The sequence below is a fragment of the Festucalex cinctus genome, chromosome 16 (assembly GCF_051991245.1).
Source record: "Festucalex cinctus isolate MCC-2025b chromosome 16, RoL_Fcin_1.0, whole genome shotgun sequence".
Taxonomy (NCBI): domain Eukaryota; kingdom Metazoa; phylum Chordata; class Actinopteri; order Syngnathiformes; family Syngnathidae; genus Festucalex; species Festucalex cinctus.
The window spans coordinates 11,491,395-11,512,500 of NC_135426.1; the positions used below are offsets into that span (position 1 = coordinate 11,491,395).

The 21,106-nt window shown below is 38.5% G+C and overlaps 2 protein-coding genes across 7 annotated transcripts in view; both read right to left on the reverse strand.

The window, feature by feature from the left end:
* Window positions 1–1,065: 1,065 nt before the first annotated feature.
* Window positions 1,066–3,895, reverse strand: LOC144003752 (uncharacterized). The gene is made up of 7 exons (XM_077500296.1): window positions 3,791–3,895; window positions 3,137–3,206; window positions 2,835–3,035; window positions 2,383–2,519; window positions 2,078–2,290; window positions 1,948–2,012; window positions 1,066–1,863 (listed from the first exon to the last, which is right to left on the reverse strand). Exons 1-7 carry the CDS (start codon window positions 3,856–3,858, stop codon window positions 1,520–1,522), a joined length of 1,098 nt encoding a protein of 365 aa, XP_077356422.1. The 5' UTR covers window positions 3,859–3,895; the 3' UTR covers window positions 1,066–1,519.
* A 1,860-nt stretch (window positions 3,896–5,755) lies between these two features.
* cald1a (caldesmon 1a) overlaps window positions 5,756–21,106 on the reverse strand; it is a 60,121-nt gene continuing 44,770 nt past the window's right edge. For 5 of the 6 annotated variants that reach the window (XM_077499093.1, XM_077499090.1, XM_077499091.1 and 2 more), the window contains 10 exons: window positions 18,488–18,660; window positions 16,210–16,492; window positions 13,728–13,868; window positions 10,573–10,616; window positions 10,353–10,428; window positions 9,834–9,974; window positions 9,671–9,769; window positions 8,102–8,170; window positions 7,134–7,173; window positions 5,756–7,048 (listed from right to left, as the gene is read on the reverse strand). In XM_077499093.1, coding sequence (XP_077355219.1) covers window positions 7,035–7,048; window positions 7,134–7,173; window positions 8,102–8,170; window positions 9,671–9,769; window positions 9,834–9,974; window positions 10,353–10,428; window positions 10,573–10,616; window positions 13,728–13,868; window positions 16,210–16,492; window positions 18,488–18,660 — 1,080 coding nt within the window. In that variant the 3' untranslated portion in view covers window positions 5,756–7,034. Of the gene's footprint in view, window positions 7,049–7,133; window positions 7,174–7,919; window positions 7,973–8,101; window positions 8,171–9,670; window positions 9,770–9,833; window positions 9,975–10,352; window positions 10,429–10,572; window positions 10,617–13,727; window positions 13,869–16,209; window positions 16,493–18,487; window positions 18,661–21,106 lie in introns of all 6 variants that reach the window. The other variant, XR_013278899.1, reaches the window with a different exon arrangement.

The window sequence follows — 21,106 nt, forward strand, 5'->3', positions numbered from 1 at the left end:
TCTGGGCTCTTGAGATCTCGCTAAATTTGCTGGAATTTAGAGGCTTCCGGGGTGGGCGTAAGACTTTGATTTTGTAATCATGGGGAAGGCAGGAAGTGTTTGGTCGGTGCTGGATTTCACTTTGATTTACCTTTCTTTTCTCTTTATTTCTTTTTTTTTTCTGACCTTTTCTCTGGTCTCCTGACCATTTAAACCTCACGACTCTGGCAAGATTCTGAAGTACCTGGTTAAGGCGAAGGGTAATGGGATATTTATAAGGTTTTAGGTGAATGAATGAGTATAAATTTATACGTATTTGCACGCACGCACACGCACGCACGCGCACGCACGCACGCGCACGCACACATACACACACAAAAAAAAAAAAAAAAAAAAAAAAAGAGCAATGATGACAAGACGTTGAATCGGTAAGACTACCGAATGAACAATTCTGAGCTCTTTAAAAAAAAATAAAAATAAATAAAAAAAAATAAAAAAAAATAAAAACATACTACATGATGACAATTCCTCACTTCACAAGTGACCCAGCGTTAAAAATGCTGAACATAATGGCCGCATAAGTTAGCTGGAGAAGCTCGTCCATCTAAAAAAAAAAAAAAAAAAAAACAAAAAAAAAAAAAAAAACAACCACAACAACAACAACAACTACTTCGGATGACATTTCCACCTTGAAAAGCACCAGATCCCAAGTATGGAAAATACTGATGACCTAGAACCACATTTAAAGTACTAAATAAATACAGAGTTATAATCTAAATAGAATTAGAACTAAGTCATATTTCTGTAATATTTAGTGAAAATAAATTTAGAATTTCAGAAAAGGTTAATTATGTATTCATTTTCGCATAGCTCTTATTCACTGCCTTTGACAAGTATACTTGTCAATTGTATTTTTTAGAGCGGTGCTAAATGGGGGCGAATCTGAGCATGCTCCACTGTAAATATCAAACTTGGAAACAACTTTACTGATGCCCAACCACTGGTAGATGACATCATTGACCCATTTTATATGAAATAAACACAGTTTCAGAGTCCATGGGAGAAATGGCTGTATTTTGGCAAACCTACATTTTTCTACTGTCAATTATAAAAGAATGGGACGGGGCAAAAAGTAGGGAGTCTATTCTGTTATTTGGTAGATTCGGTTTATATATAATTATTGAATGTAATATCACGTGAGTATTGACAATTTCAAAATTTTAGAAAATGACTGGCAGTGAATGAGTTAAGTAATTGCTGACTCCTTGGAAATCATTTTAATAAGTTAAACAATTTATTTAACCATTTCTTAAAAAAAAAAAAAAAAAAAAAAAAAGATTATCGATAAAGGGCACTTAATGAGAATCAAGTGAGAAATGAGCAAGTTTATAGCCGGTGCTAACTTCTTTAAATTCCTTTAAATATATGAATTGTGAAATCAATGCTGACAAAATATACTGCACATTCAAAAAAGTAAAAACAAAACAAAAATGCTACTTGTACACACATACTTTTAACAGTCCTCAGTTATTTTGAGCGTCTACTTGACTTTTTCTCGTCTTATGACCTTTCTGACTGACTGGCTGCGTACAAGGTCAAGTCCTGCAGTGACCTCGGCAGAGTGTCCAGCAGCGAGGAGACGGCTTCCACCCAAGGTTTCCTTACGTCTGGTTGTGGATCCGGACCTCCCTGACGCCGAGCCGGCGTTTGGGTCGCGGGCAAACATACGCAGGGCTGTGGCGATCTTCGACGGATTGTTCTGGATTTTATGAAAGGCTTTTACTGCGGCGGCGGCGGAGGCAGTGAGGGACATGTCGCTCTTGACAATAGCTGACAGCTTCTGGCACATGGCTTCAAATTCCAACGCTGCATCTTGATGCAAGGCTGGAAATCAATGAGCAATAATTTTAGTGAAAAGAATTGTTTCTACTTTAAAAAAAAGAAAAAAAAAAAGTTTGAACTACTTGCCTTCCTCTGAAGCATCCTCCTGCACAAGTACCACTTCCAAATCTGGTTGTTCTGGCCAGCTATGACTGACATGACAAATGAAAATTAAAAAATTTGACTGATGCATTAATTGAGAAGAATGTCACATTACACATAGCAGTGATCCAGAGTTGGGCAGAAAGCTCCATTTGCTGCGGCGGCGACGACATAATCGGCCCCAGGATCCTCCTCAAAATTGTACTCCATCACATCCAAAGCTGAACACGGCGCTTCAAAAAATGACTCGGGCACTTCGATGTTGTGGTTGTGGTCATTGCAAATGTTCACCATTGTGGGAAAGATGGGCAGATGAGAATCTGCGCTTCTGAGGAGACCGACAAAAATGTTTGACAAGGTGTCCACTGTCCAAGCTCGGTACATCAAAATGTCATCATATTCACAGACAACTCGACTTACAGACTCTGCCTGCCTCTGCTCACTTGAGTGCGAAGCAGTGTGACACTCATTTTAGCGGGGCAGTCTGTGTTTTTGCTCTGGCCGGGCACTTTTACAGGGCCCCGGGGTCTTGTTTTATGCTGGCACCTGTAGTCCACCTTTTAATAACAAGTATTAATCAGTGTGATTACAACATTGAAAACTTTTGGTTTTAGTATGAGTCAAAGTAAATCAAATGAATGCCAGAGTGTTGTTTTTGGGTGTTCCTTCACAAGTCTCACAATGTTTCTGTCACCAACTGGTGTTGATACCATTGGCCGACCTGTTCTATTTGCTCTGTACACCAGTAATTCTTTTTTATCAGGACATTCCAAATGGTTGTACTTGCTTTGCCTAGTGTTTGTGCAATAGCTATGTCGCTATATATCAAATATTGTAATTATGATGATGGAGTCGGATAAAGCACGTGTTACCTTAAAAATGACTTTCTTGCCCTTAGTTGCATATGTTCGGTCCACCCTCCAGCCGACTGCGTGCAATTTCAGCCACAGCTGGATTTCATCTTTTGATGACAAGACCATCCGAAAAGTTGCCTTAAAGTCAACGTGGTCATCTGTCTCTCTAATGAGGTCGAAATCACAGACGTGATAATCATAGTTTACTGGCAGATAGTCCTATGAAACACAAGAGGAAAAAATGAAGCAAGACAGTACACGTTCGGGTTTGAAAATCTGATCACTATATACGATTGTAATATAAAGTTAACGAGAGGTACCTTTAAAGCAGGAAAGTCGCAAATGTTCTTGCTAAGGCTGGTGCAAGTAAATCTTCTCTTCCCGCAGGATCTTGAGGTCGTGCAATAAAAAAAAAAAAAAAAAAAAAAAAAAAAAAAAAAAAAAAAACGTTAGCGTTATTTTACCTGAATGGCGGGCAGTAAGAAACACTTTGCGTCTTTTCAAATCCAGCAATCGCCAGCAATATTTCTTTAAATGTGGAACGTTGATAATTGATTAATTCAAACAAAACGACTCGTTGACTACTCCCGACTGGCTGCAAGAACTCGTAGTTTAATTAAAAAAAAAAAAGAAAAAGAAAAAAAAATGTACAGAGCATTGTGTTTCGAACGACCAGGGGCTGGCCTGGTACACGTTCAACGGCGCAGAATTTGTACTTCTGTAAATTGTATATAATCTCTCTCAACACACATGAATGAGGATGGCTAAATTAGTTCCAACAAATTCAAGTCAATGCAAGTAACAAGTCAACCCTCTCCAAAAGTCACCACAGGACAGTACTGCAAGAAAATTACGTCCCCGTGAGCTAACGCGTCGCTTTATTGTTGTTTGGGGGCTAGCAGGCAAAGGAATACATTTTCAAACTGTGCCAGCTGCTCTTTTCTCTCTCAAGTCATAAGTAACTAGTATCTTACCCTTTAAAAGTAATTCCACTCAATCTGTTCACGCCTGGTTTACGATTTGGAGAAACTGGTAGCTGCATGTCCGCTGGCTCGCGGTACTTCCTGCGGAAGCTGGGGATACCGGAAGTAACCCCCACAAGTTTTTTTTTTTTTTTTTTTTTTACTGTTAATTTGCTGTTAGACCTAAAAGTCAATAATTTTTCAATACAATCAACAATAACTTCCAAGGGAATAGTAGTTCACAAAAAAAACCAAACAAACAAACATACAATGTTCACATACAATTCTAAATCACATGCATAAAAGAAAAATAAAATAAATGACATTACAGAAATGAAATCAACACGTTAACTCAACACAAGAGGTAATTTCGTCAAAATATTATGATTTGTAGTTTAGGAATTATATGCCAAATTCGTTTACAAAATTTTGACAAACGAGGTTAGATTTCTGAAACTTTTTCTTGTGAATAAATAATTTTGCCATACAAAAATGAGATTCTTGTTTTGAAGGATGAGTCCAAAAGTTATAATCATCTCTGGATAAAGAGGCTGGAAATGAAGTGAACATAGCAGTGATCCAAAGACGCACATATGGTCAGTAGTTACAATATCTCTGTTATAGATCGAATAGATGTTGTCTTCAATATTAAATCGTAATCTCAACAATTCTTTAGATGGGTAAATATTATTCACAATAATTTTGGGGACTAATGGCAATTTCAAATATAGTTCTCGGCTTGTTTACTGTAGTATCTTCAAATTTATTATGAATCCCGTTTTTGTTTTGTTAAACTCATTACATTGAAATTTCTCTTCTACTGGTGCATCCTTTCAGGTCACGCTCCACTGTAAATTTAATTATTTCTTCAGTTAGATGGGGTAACATTATGTTAATGTAAATTATTACCGTTTCACAAAATATCACTAAATAATGTCGGTTAGCATCTGCACGGAAGTTCAAAGCTTCCACATCCATAAAATAGTTAATCTCGTGAAGCTTCATGTGCACACCACCCCTTCTTCTGGCCGAAAGGTTTATTATTATAATCATCATTCGCAGTAGGTTGTTGGCTGCGGACTGGAGCTTCGGAGGGTTGCTGCCACCTTCTGGATGTCTGTTGCAGACACATTCATTATCGACGAACAATCTGATTGTTGCATGTTGCAGCACAGAAAGGAAACAAACAACCTACAAATATTCAAAACGTGATTTTCGCACACTGTTGAATAACTGACAACGATGATATATGAACAATTTATTCATTTTACACATTAATCATCACTCATCACAAAAAGCAATGACATATCAACATAGCCGTACTTATTCTACACGTAAAAATACAAACTACATACTGCATTAAAAAGATGTTTGAACTATATTTGATCGTGACGGACAGCTTCATCTTGACGCTTTCAACCAACACAAAAAGGTTCACCTGAGGCTTCATGTGCACACTACCCCCTCTGCTGGCCAAAAGTTTGTCATATCATTTTTTTATTTATTTTTTTAAATTTATTTAATTTTTTTTTCCAGTCGCATTTGCAAGTGTCCGCATGGGAATTTGTACTCTGAAATTAATCATTATTTGATTTTGTGGTGGTGTTCATTCATGTAATCTATCATTAATTTGTGGTTAATTCAATGCTGCATAATGACAATGGCACGTTGCTGTGTTTAGAAAAGGGACATTGTGTGCTTATAAACGCTTTTTATGATTGGCTTAGCCTTGGCTATATGTACCTCTGCTTCCCCCAGTACCTTATTACTACTCATAACAATATTTCAATAAAAACGAGACCCAAGAAAAAAAAAATACTGGTGTCAATGTTGTAAACCATTCAACCCTTGTATTTATGCCATTAGTATTGTAGGGGTGAGTATAAAATATACTTACATCCAGACTGCCCAGCACCAGACATCCATAAATCGCCACACCCTTTGTTTTCAATGAAAGTCAAATGACGGAACCAAACGTAATCTGTCAAATCTCAATGCCTTTATTCCGTTATTGCGTCAGTGGTACAATGCTTTGAAAACATGCATTCCACTTGGAAGCGTGCATGACATTGGGAATGTTCTTCACAGAGACTAACAATATGACAATGTTGTGGTGTGTTGCATCGCGTACACAAAGTTACTGGTTAAACATGGAAATAATAAGAAACATTGACAAAAGGTAAAAAACAAAAAAAAAATGCATTGAAACACATTCATAAAATAGAAAATGTTTTGGTCGAGCCTCTCCTGCTCTTTTCAGAGGCCGTGGAATGTGATTGTCTGACGTTGGAGCAGGAACAGAAATCAATTGAGCTGATTTAAGACTGAGAAATCCTCATTAAAAATCTTCTGTACGTAAACACTTCCTTCCTTTGAGGCGTCCGTCCGCGTACACTGCCTCATCGGTCGTTTAGCGTCTCATTGCAATCATAAGGCCTGATAAAAGTACACAGTGGCTCGTCCTTGGACTAGCGGAGGCACCCTGATTTCTACTAGAGTGTGCATAAAGACAATAACATTTCTATTTTTAATGTCAAGGTACAATGGCCGCTTTGCCTTTTTTCCTACATTTATATATATAAAAATTTGAAGGCATCACGTGCACCTGCTTTAAAGAGGAATGTCTGAAGCTACAAAAACATAAATAAGAGGATAATAATAAGTCATAATGGTCTTTTGTATAGTCAACACTGCATGTTGGCGGAATGTTCATTAAAAGAAAAAAAAAAAAGTGAAATAGTTTTTATTGTGAGTATAAGGATGTTAGATAAGATACTGTATGATGTCCATATATGTGTTAACATACATTTACCCAGACCATTGCTGTGCTATTGTAAGACATAATAAATGTGACTTGAGCTAAATTCTACAAGTGCTTATATTTCTATCCTGAAGTGGTTGGAATAAAATAATGTGTGTGAAGCTTTTGCTTTAAATATAAATTAAAAAGAGATGGATGGAACTTTATGAGGGATTGAGCGATGTCACCCTGGGAAAAAGTTGTCATTAATCTACTCTTTCAACTTTCACTGCAATTATTTTGTTGTCATAATATCCAATTTTCACAGCATTTGGTTTCTTTTAGAAAGCAAATATAAACGTGCAAAGGCATCAAGTGGCCACCGTACAAAACAAACATGACTGGGGGTCCCTCTTTGGGATGGTGTCAAAGTCAAAATCTTTTTTTTTTTTTTTGGTCATCAAGCCAAAGTCTTGGATTGTCGTGGCCCTGGCTTTAAAAGGCTCTTTGTGGACATTAGTAGCCCATACCTGGGGGCCAGAACAAAGACCTCGATGGTTAGGATGAAAAACAAACACAATTTGCATGGCATAAGAAAATGCTAACAATACTCACCATTGGTGACTGATTTGGTCTCGCCTCTTCCTGCCGCCTCCTGTCAGACACAAACAATCAATTCGCATACTAGTCCATCTTATGGACGGCATCTTCTTGAAAATATCAGCAAGTGAACCATCAAGCAGCCTTACCAAGGAAGGAAGGAGGGGTGGGAGGGGCATCCATTTGTGTGTGTGTGACCAGTATATCCATGTCAGCTGACATGTTTTGCAAATGTGAGGTGATGAAAGTGCCGGAGTGCAAACTGCCCCCATTGGAAGCAGATGTTGTAAAGAATGGCTCCATTAAGGCAATCAAAAGGTAAAGCTGAGTGCAAGTGGAGCAGATTTGTACTTCCTGGAAGCGAAAAGGCCAACGTGTGTAACAGCCATTGGTGAAAAAAAAGCACACAGTTGGACAAACTAAATTATTAATATATATATTGTACGTTTGATTTAAATTTTTACGAGACAGAATCTATACTCGGCTGGCATCTTGTTGGTATTGTGGGGCATCCATGAGTTATACTAATGGAGTGTTGATATTTTTAAGCAAATCTTTTTGAGGGTCATTCTTTATAAAGAAACAATGCTATCAGATTAGCTGTTGCAATGTTATTTTGGAATACACATAGTTAATTGTAATTTTGCAAACCCAATTTAATGGCAACTAATTAGAATTAACACTGTCCAACTGGGGAAGATAAATAAACAAAAAAACAAAAAACAAAGAGCAAATAGGTGATAGCATGGCAGCAAAGTGCAATACATTTTTTTTTTTATGATTAAAAGATATGTTGTTTACCTCTGCAGGCTTTTTCCAGATTGTAATGAATGTATCAACTAGCTATGAGAGTTCTTTTAAGAAAAGAAAAAACACAAACATTCACTTATGGAAGAGAAAAAAGAAAGGATCGATAATTTAGTGAAACACATGCGACGCCGCACTGTTGCGGTTGGGACATGACAGTTTCTCATCAAACGTACCTTGGCTGGAGAGGACCCTTTGTTTTCCCATAAACTCCTCTTGTTGGTCACGTCCACAGGCTTCAGGTCCTGGAAAATAAGCACATGTCAAAGCTGCAGAGCACTCCGTCAGTTGCTAAACACTCATCACAGAGCGTGGGGAAGACGAGAGGAGGAAAGGTTTGGCAGACTTGACGGTGGTCACTGAGTTCAAGTGACTGTTGTGAAGACACTGGATCATAAAGACGGGAGGGGTACTTTTGGAACGATAGAAACATTTCATACGTGGTTTCTGTAAGGCAACAATTGTTGAAGTATTAGAAAGGGGAACACCTGCTATATCTCCTGGTATGATTCACATATCGTAGCACTCTTAAAATAATAGCCCAAGTCATTTTTTTCCTCAAAAGTTATTTTTATGCATAAATCTTCTCCTAATGATGCAAATGGTACAATTTTTTCAATTTTTGTTTCCTGAAAAAGATCACTTAGGAGATTATTTTGAATAGCCATCTTTAAAACGGCTGAACCGGACAAAACAGAAGGCTGAAAAATCTGGCAGAAAAAAAATAGAATATTTAATGCTTATAATTGTGACAGAATTCAGACACAGCAGCATATGACACCAATTTTAAAATCATTGCATTGGATGCCCTCGTGTTTTCAGCTCAAGTTTTTTTTAAATTTTATTTATTTTTTTATTTATTTTTGTGTCATAATGGTCGTGGGCCTTCTTACATGCGCCTTGGGCGCCATGAAAAAAAAGACATTTACATTTTGCCACTTTACACCTGCAAACTTCAGTGACCAGCATTTAGTTTAGAAAACAAACCAAAAAATTTGGTCTCATCAGACCGCAGCACCTTCTCCCACATAGCTCTTATCTGCTTCTCTGACCAATAATCTCCCCACAGATCGATTTACAACAAATAATTAATTGCTCACTTCAATCAGGTGAGCTTCCTAAATGTCTGAAAGTAGCCGCCGTCAAGCCCATTCTAAAAAAGAGAACACTGGATGTCTCCCTGCTAGCAAATTATAGGCCAATCGCAAACCTTCCCTTCGTAACTAAAATAGTTGAAAAAGTGGTTTTTAATCAACTCAGCAATTTGAGCTTAAACGGACTTTTGGATAAATTCCAGTCAGGTTTCCGACCTCATCACAGTACAGAAATAGCTCACATGAAAACACGTGTTTAAATGTAAACTATATATAAACATTTTATATGGTTGCTATAACATTTATTGTGAGGATCTGAAACAGTAAATAAGTATATCTGCTGCATGCTGCTATTTTCACAGCAGCCAGCAGATGTCACCGTAAAACACTCATTTTTATTGGCAAGGTGTTCCTAATAATTTGACCTTTCCATGCAGTTCAGTAAGCCTGACCACATACTGGATCTACTGCCTTTTACAAGAGTATATATTTAAAATTAAAGGATGAGCCAATTTCTATTTTGTTTTACCAAAAACAATGAGCATTTATGGCACCTCCAGTTGGACAGATTGAATTGCTGTGCTATGAATAAAAATGCTAACTGAATGCCCATTGAGAGTTCTGACAGGTGTTGCCATGGCGACGCCCTACCGTTGGCCTTCCTCCCGATGACACCTTGCCGCTCTCGGGGGCTTTATTCAGCCAGTCGTTGATGCGGCCCGCCACGCCCGGATTTATCACAGTGGTTTCCTGTTTGAACACAGGCGAAAAGGTGAACATACTGCGCTGAATAACGGCCTTCAACCTCCGTTACCTTAAAGGTGCTGCCGCTGCTACCCGGCGAGCTGAACACGCTGCCTTTCTCCCACATGCTCTTGATGTTCCGTATGCTGTCGGTGACCGGCGGGATATCCACGGCTCCCGAGCGAGGGATTCGCGACTCCTTGTTCTCCCGCTGCAGCGACAAAGTCGGCAGGGATTAATACGGGGCGCCGGCAGCAGTGACAAATTCCCGCCTTCAAAGTGCACCGCTTTGCAAAGCGACGGCAAAATATGCTGTGTGGGGCTGAAATTGAATGGCAATGAGGGAGACGCTGGGATGGAGGACAGGTGGGTTATGTCAGGTCATGGAATGCACCGGAGGATAAAATGCAAAATAAAAAAAATGGCAGCATAAATAGAAGAAAAAAAAACCTCACATAATGTTGGCATCCTTAGATTGGAATCAGGCTTCTTCCAATAAAGCTCAACAAATTAAAAAAAATAATCTCTGATGTATTCGGTATCAGGGATATTGCAAAAAAACCAAAACAAAACAAAACAAAAATCTTACCTGAGCGGCCGAGGTGTACTGCTCCAGCCTGTTGTCAATCTTGGACACCACAGGAGAAGGGGACGCCTTTCCTGTGCTGTTGTAGTGGAAAATAATAATTTATTTGAAATTTTTACACCTTGCCAGCGGCCATTTACATTCCTCTCTGGACAAATAGTAGCGTGGGGACAAGCACAAATAAAAGCTTGTTTATTGTTCTGAGATGTTTCCTTTGTTTTACCTTTTCTGTGCTGACTTGTTGAGAAACTCGGCACGCTCTCCAATCTGTATAATTCAAAAAAATTTAAATAAAATAACAATCTGCCACTCATGAATATTTGAGTAATGTTTTTCCACAATAACAACATACTGTCCACTACGGAAGTGTATTGCTGCCACACCAGGAATAAAAAAAAAAAAAAAAAAAAAAAAAAAAAAAAAAAAAAAACGTCACTCATGAATATTTGAGTAATGTTTTTCACAATAACAACATAAGGTCCACTACGGAAGTGTATCACTGCCACACCAGGGGAAAAACGAAAAAAAAAAAAAAAAGAAACAAAAAGAGCCATGTCACGTTTTAACATGATGATTTTCACGTTTTTACATAAGTTTCATTTTATGTTTTAACATAACTATTACGCTAAAACATGAAACTTATGTAAAAATGAAAATGATTGTTTTTAAGTTAGTTTTCACGTTTTTACAAAAGTTTCATGTTTTTACATGATAACTTTCATATTTTTACATGATAATTTTCACATTTTTACATGATAACTTTCATATTTTTACATGATAATTTTCACGTTTTTACATGATAAGTCACGTTTTAACATAATATTTATGTTATTTAACATAATATTTATGTGGCAGCAATATGCTACCGTAGTCCACCATCACTTTGTGTGAGAAATTCCCAGTCTCAAAAAAAAGACATCAGGACTCAGTCACACGTGTTTGTCCTTAACTCATTCCCTCCCAGCAGCAATTTTGACTGAAGCAACCCCCTTCGCTCCAGGCTGTTTTCCTGGATTTTGAGTATTTTGCAAGGCTCGCAGAATATTGTGTCTGATGGCTATAAAAATATGGAACCCACCAAAAGAAAGATTAACGTCTCGTCTTTCTGTTTTGCAGCAATTAGCATTCGAATATAGCTAACTTTCATCATTATTCACAAATCTATTTAGAATTCTGAATAATACAGCTTTTTTTTTTTCAACATGGCCCGGGTTGATCTCTTATACTCTGCTGCCACCTGCTGGTCGTTTGTGCAATAACTAAAATTTCTTCAACCATTCTTTGCAGTTGAGAGGCTGCATCAAAGACTATGCTCTAGAAAACAAAAAACAAGCAAACAAAAAAACAAACAAACGTATAAATACGTCTTTGAAACACTTAAAACATTTAATATAGAACATATTTATACGTTTTTGGGAGCAAATGAGTTAATAAGTTAAATAGCTTTACATATCGAGCCAATGAACGTTCGACAGACAGACTTTTCTAAGTTCAGTCTGCTGACCTGCAGAGCACAACACAACTGATTGTTCCCACCAAGTACACCAATGCTATGACACACACACACACAGAAAAACAAAACAAAACAAAACATAAAAAAACACTGCAAGCATTTCTCTATAGCTGTCTGTGGGAATCTCACAGTTTATGATCTATGGCGTGCACACACATTAAAAAAAACTTAAGGGACACACATTTGCACTCCCCCTCGTTCTCTTCTTTGGCTTGCAATGGCCGCCGAACGAATGTGGGAGTTCCCAAAATACTCCCTGACAGGAAATTCCCCATTCTCCGACGCATTTTCAACAGCTGCGGCCATGCGCATGGCGTTACAGTAATCCCGTTAACCCTAATCGCTTTCCTGCATCCTCGCAGCCGGGCGCTCCTCGTGGCCCCACAATGCGCGGCTGCGCGTTATCTGCCGCACATGGAGCACGTCAGCCAGCCCGGCTTGTGCTGTTTAAAGGCTGATAATGTGGACTAAACCTCCCAGGACTATGTTTTTACTCATCTGGGAACTGACAGCAGATAGCGATACATAGTCTTTATGGTTTTAAATAGTGGCCACACAGATGCAATGAAATTGCACTTTAAAATAACAAATTGATTCGAGGTGTTTGATACCGTCACCGGGTACCCAACGGGTAGCAATGATGTTATGGAAACACGAGATCGCCTACTTTAGTGGTCTATTACAACACTAACAGTGTTTCCTAATCTGGAGCTAATACACATATTTTACATTAGAAATATCTCATCAAACAAAAATGTCACAAAAAGTACAGTGAACGCCCGGGTGGGTCTAGTCTAGCTGAAAGCACATGATATAGAGAGATGATAGAAAAATAACCAAACACAGTAATTCAAACGCACTTTTAAAAGTTTCCCTTAGCGGTACTTCTCATGCTCTCAAAGTGGTACAGTCTTCCCTCGCTATAACGCGGTTCACTTTTCGCGGTCTCGCTGTATCGCGGATTTTTTTTTTTACTTGATTCAAGCTTTTGTCACTCCCAGTTGAAGTGTACTGTAAAACCGACAAGAATTAATCTTGATATAGTCAAAAAACATAACTTTGTCTAACGGAAATCTGCTAGCTTAATGCTATTATAAATGTGTAACGCCATATATGGGCAAATGGAAATTAGCATAGACATTACAGCAACAGCTGGATAGTTTTATCTAATGTCAGCTTGTGGAAGAGTTTATCATTTTTCTTTCTGATATTAGATTCTAACTGTATGATAACAGCAAGCAAAAATGTTGTGGTACCAAGGTACTAAAATTCCAGCTCTAATTTATTTTATTTTTTTAGGTATTTGGGTGATTATATTCATCCAAATATTTTTTTTTCTTTGAACACAATCGATTTGAGTTTTTAAACAAAACATATATTTATACCAAACTAAGATTAAAGAAATGTTAGGGAGTTATAGTGTCCCATCACTGGTGAGCTATTTTTAGAACAGATTTGGGGGCTACTCATGTTGTCCTTGGGGCTAACTAGTGACTAACTAGTGCCACTTTTGGTCAATCAATTTGCCTGCAGTGTGTCTTTTGTCGTGCTCCCTCCCTTCCTCATCCCTGAAGAGTAGGACTCACTTTAAAACTTAGGGGCTGCCACTAGAAAAAAAAAGTTAATTGTTACTACTTCAGTGTTGTAACATGCTGCTGTAAAATGTATCTTATTATTGATCCACGTATGGACATTTATTTAAGTGTTTTGACACACCAAACACACTCAGGTGTACGTACAGTGAACATAATGACAAAGTAAAGCTGCGTCTGGAATGTCCAATAAGGGAAAAAATAAACTAAAATAAATAACCAATGAGTGGCGTGGCGTGTGTATGGACTGACACAAGCGTGAACCCAACTGACCTTGAGAGAGGAGCCGCGAGGGTTGACACACTTGAAGGGTTTTTTTTCTTCGCCATCCATCGGGTCCTCCACCTTTTGCCTCTTCTCGGCCGCCTCTGCCCTCCTCCTCTCAATATCCTCCTTCATCTTCCTCTTCTCCTCCTGAACAACACACACAAGGATAAGTGTTATTTGCAGTGCAGTATTCCCGCCGCTCTATTACGATCTGTAGGCCAACTTGTTTTTTTTTTTCAACAGTTCATAATAATGTCTCAGACTGTAAGAAATGTTATATTGTCTGTCTCCATGTTTTTCCCCCCGAATCTGTTGCTTAAAAGGTTAATGTGCAAAGCAATGTAATGCTAATTAGCATTAGCATCAAGCTGTGGCGGGGCCTTTTAGACAGCTCTTTGGCTGTTTGAAATAAAACTACGTGTACTATAGTTTTGTATTTTCTGTTTGGTTTGAGAGCCTTCAATTGGGAGTGGCATTTAACAGCTTGAAGTCTCTTTTGTTTGTTGTTTATTATTTGCCAAACTGCTGTTTACTGTTATGTGTGTAGAGTTGAGTTTACTGCCACCGTTCAATAGACTTCCATGAGACGAAATTATATGGTTGTGAAACATTTTGATTTTTGAAATATGTCACCTTGACCTGTCTTTTGCATGTGTGTGTGTCAGTTTTACAGTAAACGTCAACTGATTAAAGAAACAGCTTGATGCAAATTTTAAAAAATACTTAAAAAAATGTGTTGATGTGCATGTGGGAGCTGAGTCTGGAACACAGCGATAAACCAGAGTTCACTGTACAAGCAACCGTGGGTCTCAAAATGTGCGCACTATGAACTATCCTTTCAAATTATTAGCGTATGGACCATTTGTACATTTACTCATAGAAAGGATGTCGCTTAGTGGCATGCCGCCCATCTCAAAGCCGCCTCGTCTTGCTTAATTAGTCTCACTCTATCCCCGGGCCCTCTTTTAATTACAAATCAAAAGGCTTCATTAACATGACACAAGACTTCGAGGATAGGGGGTTGGAGGGAGAGAAAAAAATAGCCACCACATATGCAGCCAAGACTGACAAAGACGGGCGGTCGGGCTAACGAGTTCTGTGAGTGGGAGACTGATGGTGGAAATGAACAACAACATTGCATTAAGGCCAGCAAAAAGGAATGTAAATTGATGGCAAACATCTAAAAAAAAAAATGCAAAACACATAAACTGCAGTCGAAGTTCACATTAACTCATTCACTCCCAGACATTTTTACAAAAGCAATCCCATTCGCTCCCGGCTGTTTTACTGGATTTTGACTTGTTTTGCAAGGCCGACAGAATATTGCTATAAAAAACATGGAACCTATCAAAAGAATTAAAGTCTCTTATTTCATCAGGAAAAAAAAAGTATATTTCTATCTTTTTCCATTTTGCAGAATTTAGCATTAGAATATAGCTAACTTTAAACAATTTTCACAAATCTATTTAGAATTGTGAGTAATTGAGCTTTTTTTCCAGAAAGGCCCTGGTTGAGCTCCTTTGCGCTGCTGCCACCTGCTGTCTGTTTGTGTAATAACTACCATTTCTGCAACCGTTCTTTGCAGTTGAGAGGCTGCATCAAATCCTTCTGTATGCTGTAACATAAAACAACACGAACACCAACACCAACAACAAACGTATAAATATGTCTTTGGGACACTTAAAACATTTAAAAAAAAATGTATACGTTTTTGGGAGCAAATGATTTAAGTACACGACACTTGCATATCAAAATGACAACACGTTATGGTAATGATGGCTTAGTGCTAAATTGACTTGGTCACCATATTTAGCTACGGGGTTAAGGAAATAAAGTGGAGGAGGTAGATGAGGAAAATGGCTCGTGTTGCTAATCCAATCGCTGCTTTCCATAAAACATTCACACCTGTAGTACCGCAGGACTGGTGGCCATTATTTACACCAACTACAATCTGAAACTTGACTGTCGCGCAAAAACAAAACAAAACTCCAAAACAAAACCGTAATGCTAACACTGACACAAATCGAATTACTTCTATTAATAGTATTTGAAAATTGTAATACTTTTTATCAACATTACAGAAAAGCTCCAGACTAAACTACTACAAAGGTTTCATATAATTTCCCATGATGTACTTAATTGTTCAGTAAATAACGCATGCATCATAATAGAATGGAAAACAATCGGGGATATTAAGAAATTGGCGATATTTTAATGTAAAATCATTTTTATCCGTGAGTTACTGTAGTGGGTGAGTTAGAGAGTAAATGGATGAATGGAAGGCGGGCATTCCTGATTAAGTGGAAAATACTAGTGAATGCCAAATATCAAGAGGCACTCCGTAAAAAGTGGAGCAGAAAAAAAACATCCAAATAAGGGAAGCTCTCTCATGTCACCAAGGTAACCGCCCACCTTGTCTTATCACAGTCTACAAATGTCCACATAAAGTGAGTGTCAATAAGACAAATCTATGCTTTGCATGTCTTACCTCCTCTCTAGCTTTCTTCTCAGCCTCCTCCTGCTTCCTCTGCCTCTCCTCCTCCTCCAGCACCTTCCTCCTCTCCTCCCGCTTCCTCTTCAGCTCCTCCAGCTGGGCCTCGGACTCCTGCTGCTTCTGCCGCATGCGCTCAAACTCCTCGCTCTCGGCGTCTTCGCGGCGGCGCTTCAGCTCCTCCAGCTTGCGCTCAGCCTCCAGACGGACGGCTTCGTCGTCGTCTGAGTCGTCCCGCCCCTCGTCGGCCAACGCCTCCGGGGAGCGCACGCCGCCTCGGCTGCGGAGAAGGGACGGCGGACACGATCTGAATATTTCAACGCGCACTTCTAACAACAGGTGCGCACAAAACGAGGACAGCAAACGCCTTTCAAGATAACGTTACTGCACTTCTCGGGTTTCATGCTCAAGGCTCGGTGACCAAAAGCAGCTTTTCTCAACAACATCTTTACTTTACAACTGATGTAGCTAGATATTATTTTGTTGATGCCCGAGGCATCAGACTTGAAAAGCAAACGGCTGAAATTTCTGATTAACTCATTCACTGCCTTTGACAAGTATACTTGTCAATTGTATTTTTTAGAGCGGTGCTAAATGGGGGCGAATCTGAGCATGCTCCACTGTAAATATCAAACTTGGAAACAACTTTACTGATGCCCAACCACCGGTAGATGACATCATAGCCCCATTTTATAGGAAATAAACACAGTTTCAGAGTCCATGGGAGAAATGGCTGTATTTTGGCAAACCTACATTTTTCTGCTGTCAATTATAAAAGAACGGGACGGGACAAAAAGTAGGGAGTCTATTCTGTTATTTGGTAGATTCGGTTTATATATAATTATTGAATGGAATATCACGTGAGTATTGGAAATGTAAAAATTTTCTATAATGACTGGCAGTGAATGAGTTAAAGAGCTTTTGTAACATGCAAGCATCTTTGTTTTGGTTTTATTTTGGAAGGTAGCAGTGGTTTTAGCCACCACGTGGTTTGTGCGTTATGAAGAATATTACAGCCGCATTTTCCCACAACTGATATCAGGTGCATTAATCATGCACTGTATTTGTTTTTCACCATCACAATTTCTCACTGTATTAAATATCACTGTTGTTTTTCCGTGCATTGGGGCCAGTTACATGTTATGCATATTTAATTGGGAGCCGTATTTGGTTCTGTGCAATGGTGAAGGGTCAGGGAGAGGCGAGACACTGATTTCAAACAAAACAAAACATTTATTGCACCCTTTGAAATGCTGGGTTAAAAATAATCCCAAATCGTTTATAACCCAATATGGATTAATTAATATGTATTTTTTTTTTTTAACCCATATTGAGCTTTTGTTTGGGATGAGCGAGTATCAATATCAGGCATCGACATTGGGCTGATACCAGGTCTTATTACAAGGTATCGGTTCTCGCAACGGTGATCGATGTCAGTATCAGCCGCCGTTCTTATGGTCGTTTTACGATCAGGAACGAGGAATTACAAATTAGATGAATAGAAAATGCCTTTAATTTCATGTAATTTCAAGAAAATAAATTATATTTTGGGATATATTGTCTGCGATTGGCTGGCAACCAGTCAAGGGTGTACCCTGCCTACTGCCCAAAGCCAGCTGAGATAGGCTCCAGCACCCTTTGTGAGGAATAAGCAGTCAAGAAAACGGATGGATGGATGGATGGAAATGGGGGGGATTATATGTATCAAAAGTACTAATGCACAGTAAATTCTGAAGAGTAAATTTGACACTAGAGTGGGACCAAAATAGATTCAGTTTTAGAGTAATATTTAGATTTGGAAAAAGAGTAAAGTAAAGAATTGGGAAAAAAAACAACTCACAACCTTCAGCTTGGATGACAGCCTATTTACTCTCTGAGCCATGCAGCTCCTGTGTTAGTATATCGCTCGTGTCAGCTGGAATCTTCCAAAAGACCAAAAATAATGTCTCCTCTTATATATAAGCAAACAGGAGGAGGGGTATAGCTCAGGTGGTAGTGTGGCAGTCTCTCAAGATGAAGGTTGTGAGTTCGTTCCTCAACCCTTGAGTGACTTTTATGTATTTTTTTTCAATTCTTTATTTTACTCTCTTCCAAGTATCACTATTACTCTAAAACTGAGTCTATTTGGTCCCACTCAAATTTACTCTAGAGTTAAATTTACCCTACAGAATTTACTCTGTTATTGGTACTTGGTATTGGTGATTAGTTGAGTACTTGTACTGGTATCAGTACGAAAAAAAAGTGTTATAAAACATCCATAGTTGTTAACACATACCTGAGCATCCTCTCGGGGCTCGAGTACTGTTTTGGAGTGGCCTCTTCCTCCTCCTCCTCCTCCTCTTCCTCATCCTCCTCTTCCTCCTGTTCCTCCGGCTCTTCCTCACCATCATCATGCAGGCCTCCGTTCTGCTTCCTCTGCTCCTCCCTGCTCTGGCTTCTCTTACACAGCTTCACCCCCACACACAAACATGCACCCAGATGGTGAGGTCAAAGTATCGCGGGACACCAAACAGGTAATGAAGTGACAAAATAACATCATCACAATAAACGCTAGAAGCTCCAGAGCACTGACGCCTGAGCTAGAGCTGTCACTATCGAATTTTTGAAAATCGATTATCGTAACGATTATTCTATTATAACAAAATGTGTATAACGTATTTATTCTTTTTTATTAATCCACTAAGGTAGAATGTGAGTTGAATTGAGTGGAGAAAATACTCATTATTTATTATCTTCTGTGCATGAGCATTATTAAACAACAACTGTAAGCAATCGTGATTAGTATTAGTGAGCTCTTGATTGCCACTTCAACAATAGTCCCTGAGTAAACAAAAGGGGTGGGAATCTATGAGTACCTCATGATTTGATTTGATTCCATTCCGATTCTGATGCATTAGTTACATTGGCTGACATTTTAGAGCCTTTGTAAAACGACCCTCGTACAATTCTAAAACAATTGCAGAACTCAAGAAAGAGCCAGGATTTATACGTATTGCAACCTTTGACTTGTATTAAAGTGGCAAAGCAACCTGGTTTATAATAATGTGTCAACACAAATTTCAAAAAGTGCCAAGGGCAACATTTGCTCTAACAAATGTCTAACTTCTTCTATAACAGTACATTTGCAAAGACATATTTAACTCTGACCACCAAAAACGTTTAATAACGATCAGTAAAATCACGACGTATGCTGCCATAAACATTAAATGACGTCAACTGAGTTTTTATTGTATTTTTTTCCTCAGTGCACAGTCTAAGTGCAGCGCTGCCTGGTCAATGGGTTGTGGAACCAAAACACTAATTATGGTCAGCAGATGGAAGCATTGTATCTCTTTTCATGAATGATCATATCAAAGTTTTTTGATAACTTGTGGCAGTAAAAAAAAAAAAAGAGTTAAACTCATCAATCTGATTTAGCTTAACCTGTCTTTTAATACTTGAAAGCGCAATATGCAGCAGACAATGGTGGCTTTTAGTTTATTTAAATTTTAAAAATTGATTATTAATACCCCTGAATCGATTCAGAATCTTTTTAATATGCCAATCTATGCATAAAAAAAAGAATCGTTTCCACCCCTAGTAGACGAATGGAGTTGCCTGTTAGCTATGAGCTAAATAACTTCCTGTCCACTTTGTGCGTCTGCAAAAAAATGTCCGTGTAGAAACATGGATGATGACGCCAACGTAGCCAACTTTTTTTCCCCCCCAGCCTGACTTCTAATGAAAGCTTACTGTATGTAGTCGTCTTTGTAAATGCAAAACATCATCAGATTGTGCAAGTGTATCTAACAAAAAAGCCAGTGAATGTGGCAAATGAATTTGGAATAAAAGTCACTATAATGTAATAGAGCTCTCTGGAGTGGAAGACATGCCAAAAAAAAAAAAAAGTGTCCACTCTGTGAAGCAAAGCATTAACCCTAATAAGACTGCAGTTCACAACACACAGGCTGACTTTTCAGTGGTGCAGGTCACACAGTGATGACGCGAGGCATCTGGCGAATTTCAGCATGTGCTTCCAACGTTAAACAAAGTGCAATAATACAGTGAACCCCACTTTATCGCTGGTGTTACGTTCATATCTCGTCGAGCAAGACGCCGCTAGATTTGATCATCTTCAAGTTGCTAGCAAGATTTGAATGTAGCCTCACTTCACTCCTGCCTCTCGCGCTTCACATCTCTGCACACAATAACACCCCCTGCTCACTAATGTGCATGCACGGTACCACGCTAAGGCAGCTACAATGGTAGCATGACTTATTCATACTGGAGTATTGCCAAAAATGAAATCTTACCAGTTTGAGGTTGTATTTTTTGCAATGTACAATCAGCTGGAAACACAAGGAATAAGTTAAATAAGCGGCCAAAAAACATGAATAGAGACAAACTTTTCACTTTTCACATGCATCTAGAGTAGGCTGATTGTCTGATACTGATCTGATACTAGCATGAATGTTGCATGCTTTTATTATTATTTTTGAGCATGAAATGTTAGAAGAGACTTGATCAAGTGATGCTATTCATGCTATTGGTCAGCAACAGTAGGTATGATAAAATATGAACCATTTACTTCAAATATTTGGGTTACTTGAATTCAACCTCAAAGAAGAATGTACTGCACTTAAATAAAAATAACTACAAAATAACCATAATAAATTTTATACAAATAAATTATACTAATGATATCGGTGATTTTGTTGCCGGCGGTTGCAGCTGAAACATGTTTTAGTAAAGTCAAGCACTTTACAATTTCCTTTCTTCTTTTCAACTTTTGTTACTCACCACAGTTAAATAACCAGCCAAGAAACTACATAGTCTCTGATTGGTTAGTTTTATCCACACTTGGATAAGTTAAGAAATAATTAGAGGCACAAGATGTGGCTAGAGAGAGATGATT

Excerpts from the sequence above, each read along its gene's own strand:
- LOC144003752 (XM_077500296.1), bottom strand. The coding sequence starts at position 3,858 with ATGCAGCTACCAGTTTCTCCAAATCGTAAACCAGGCGTGAACAGATTG. Across the intron at positions 3,036-3,136 it reads GCGACTTTCCTGCTTTAAAG|GACTATCTGCCAGTAAACTA; the intron begins GTACCTCTCGTT and ends TGTGTTTCATAG. Across the intron at positions 2,291-2,382 it reads AGCAGAGGCAGGCAGAGTCT|AAGCGCAGATTCTCATCTGC; the intron begins GTAAGTCGAGTT and ends CGGTCTCCTCAG.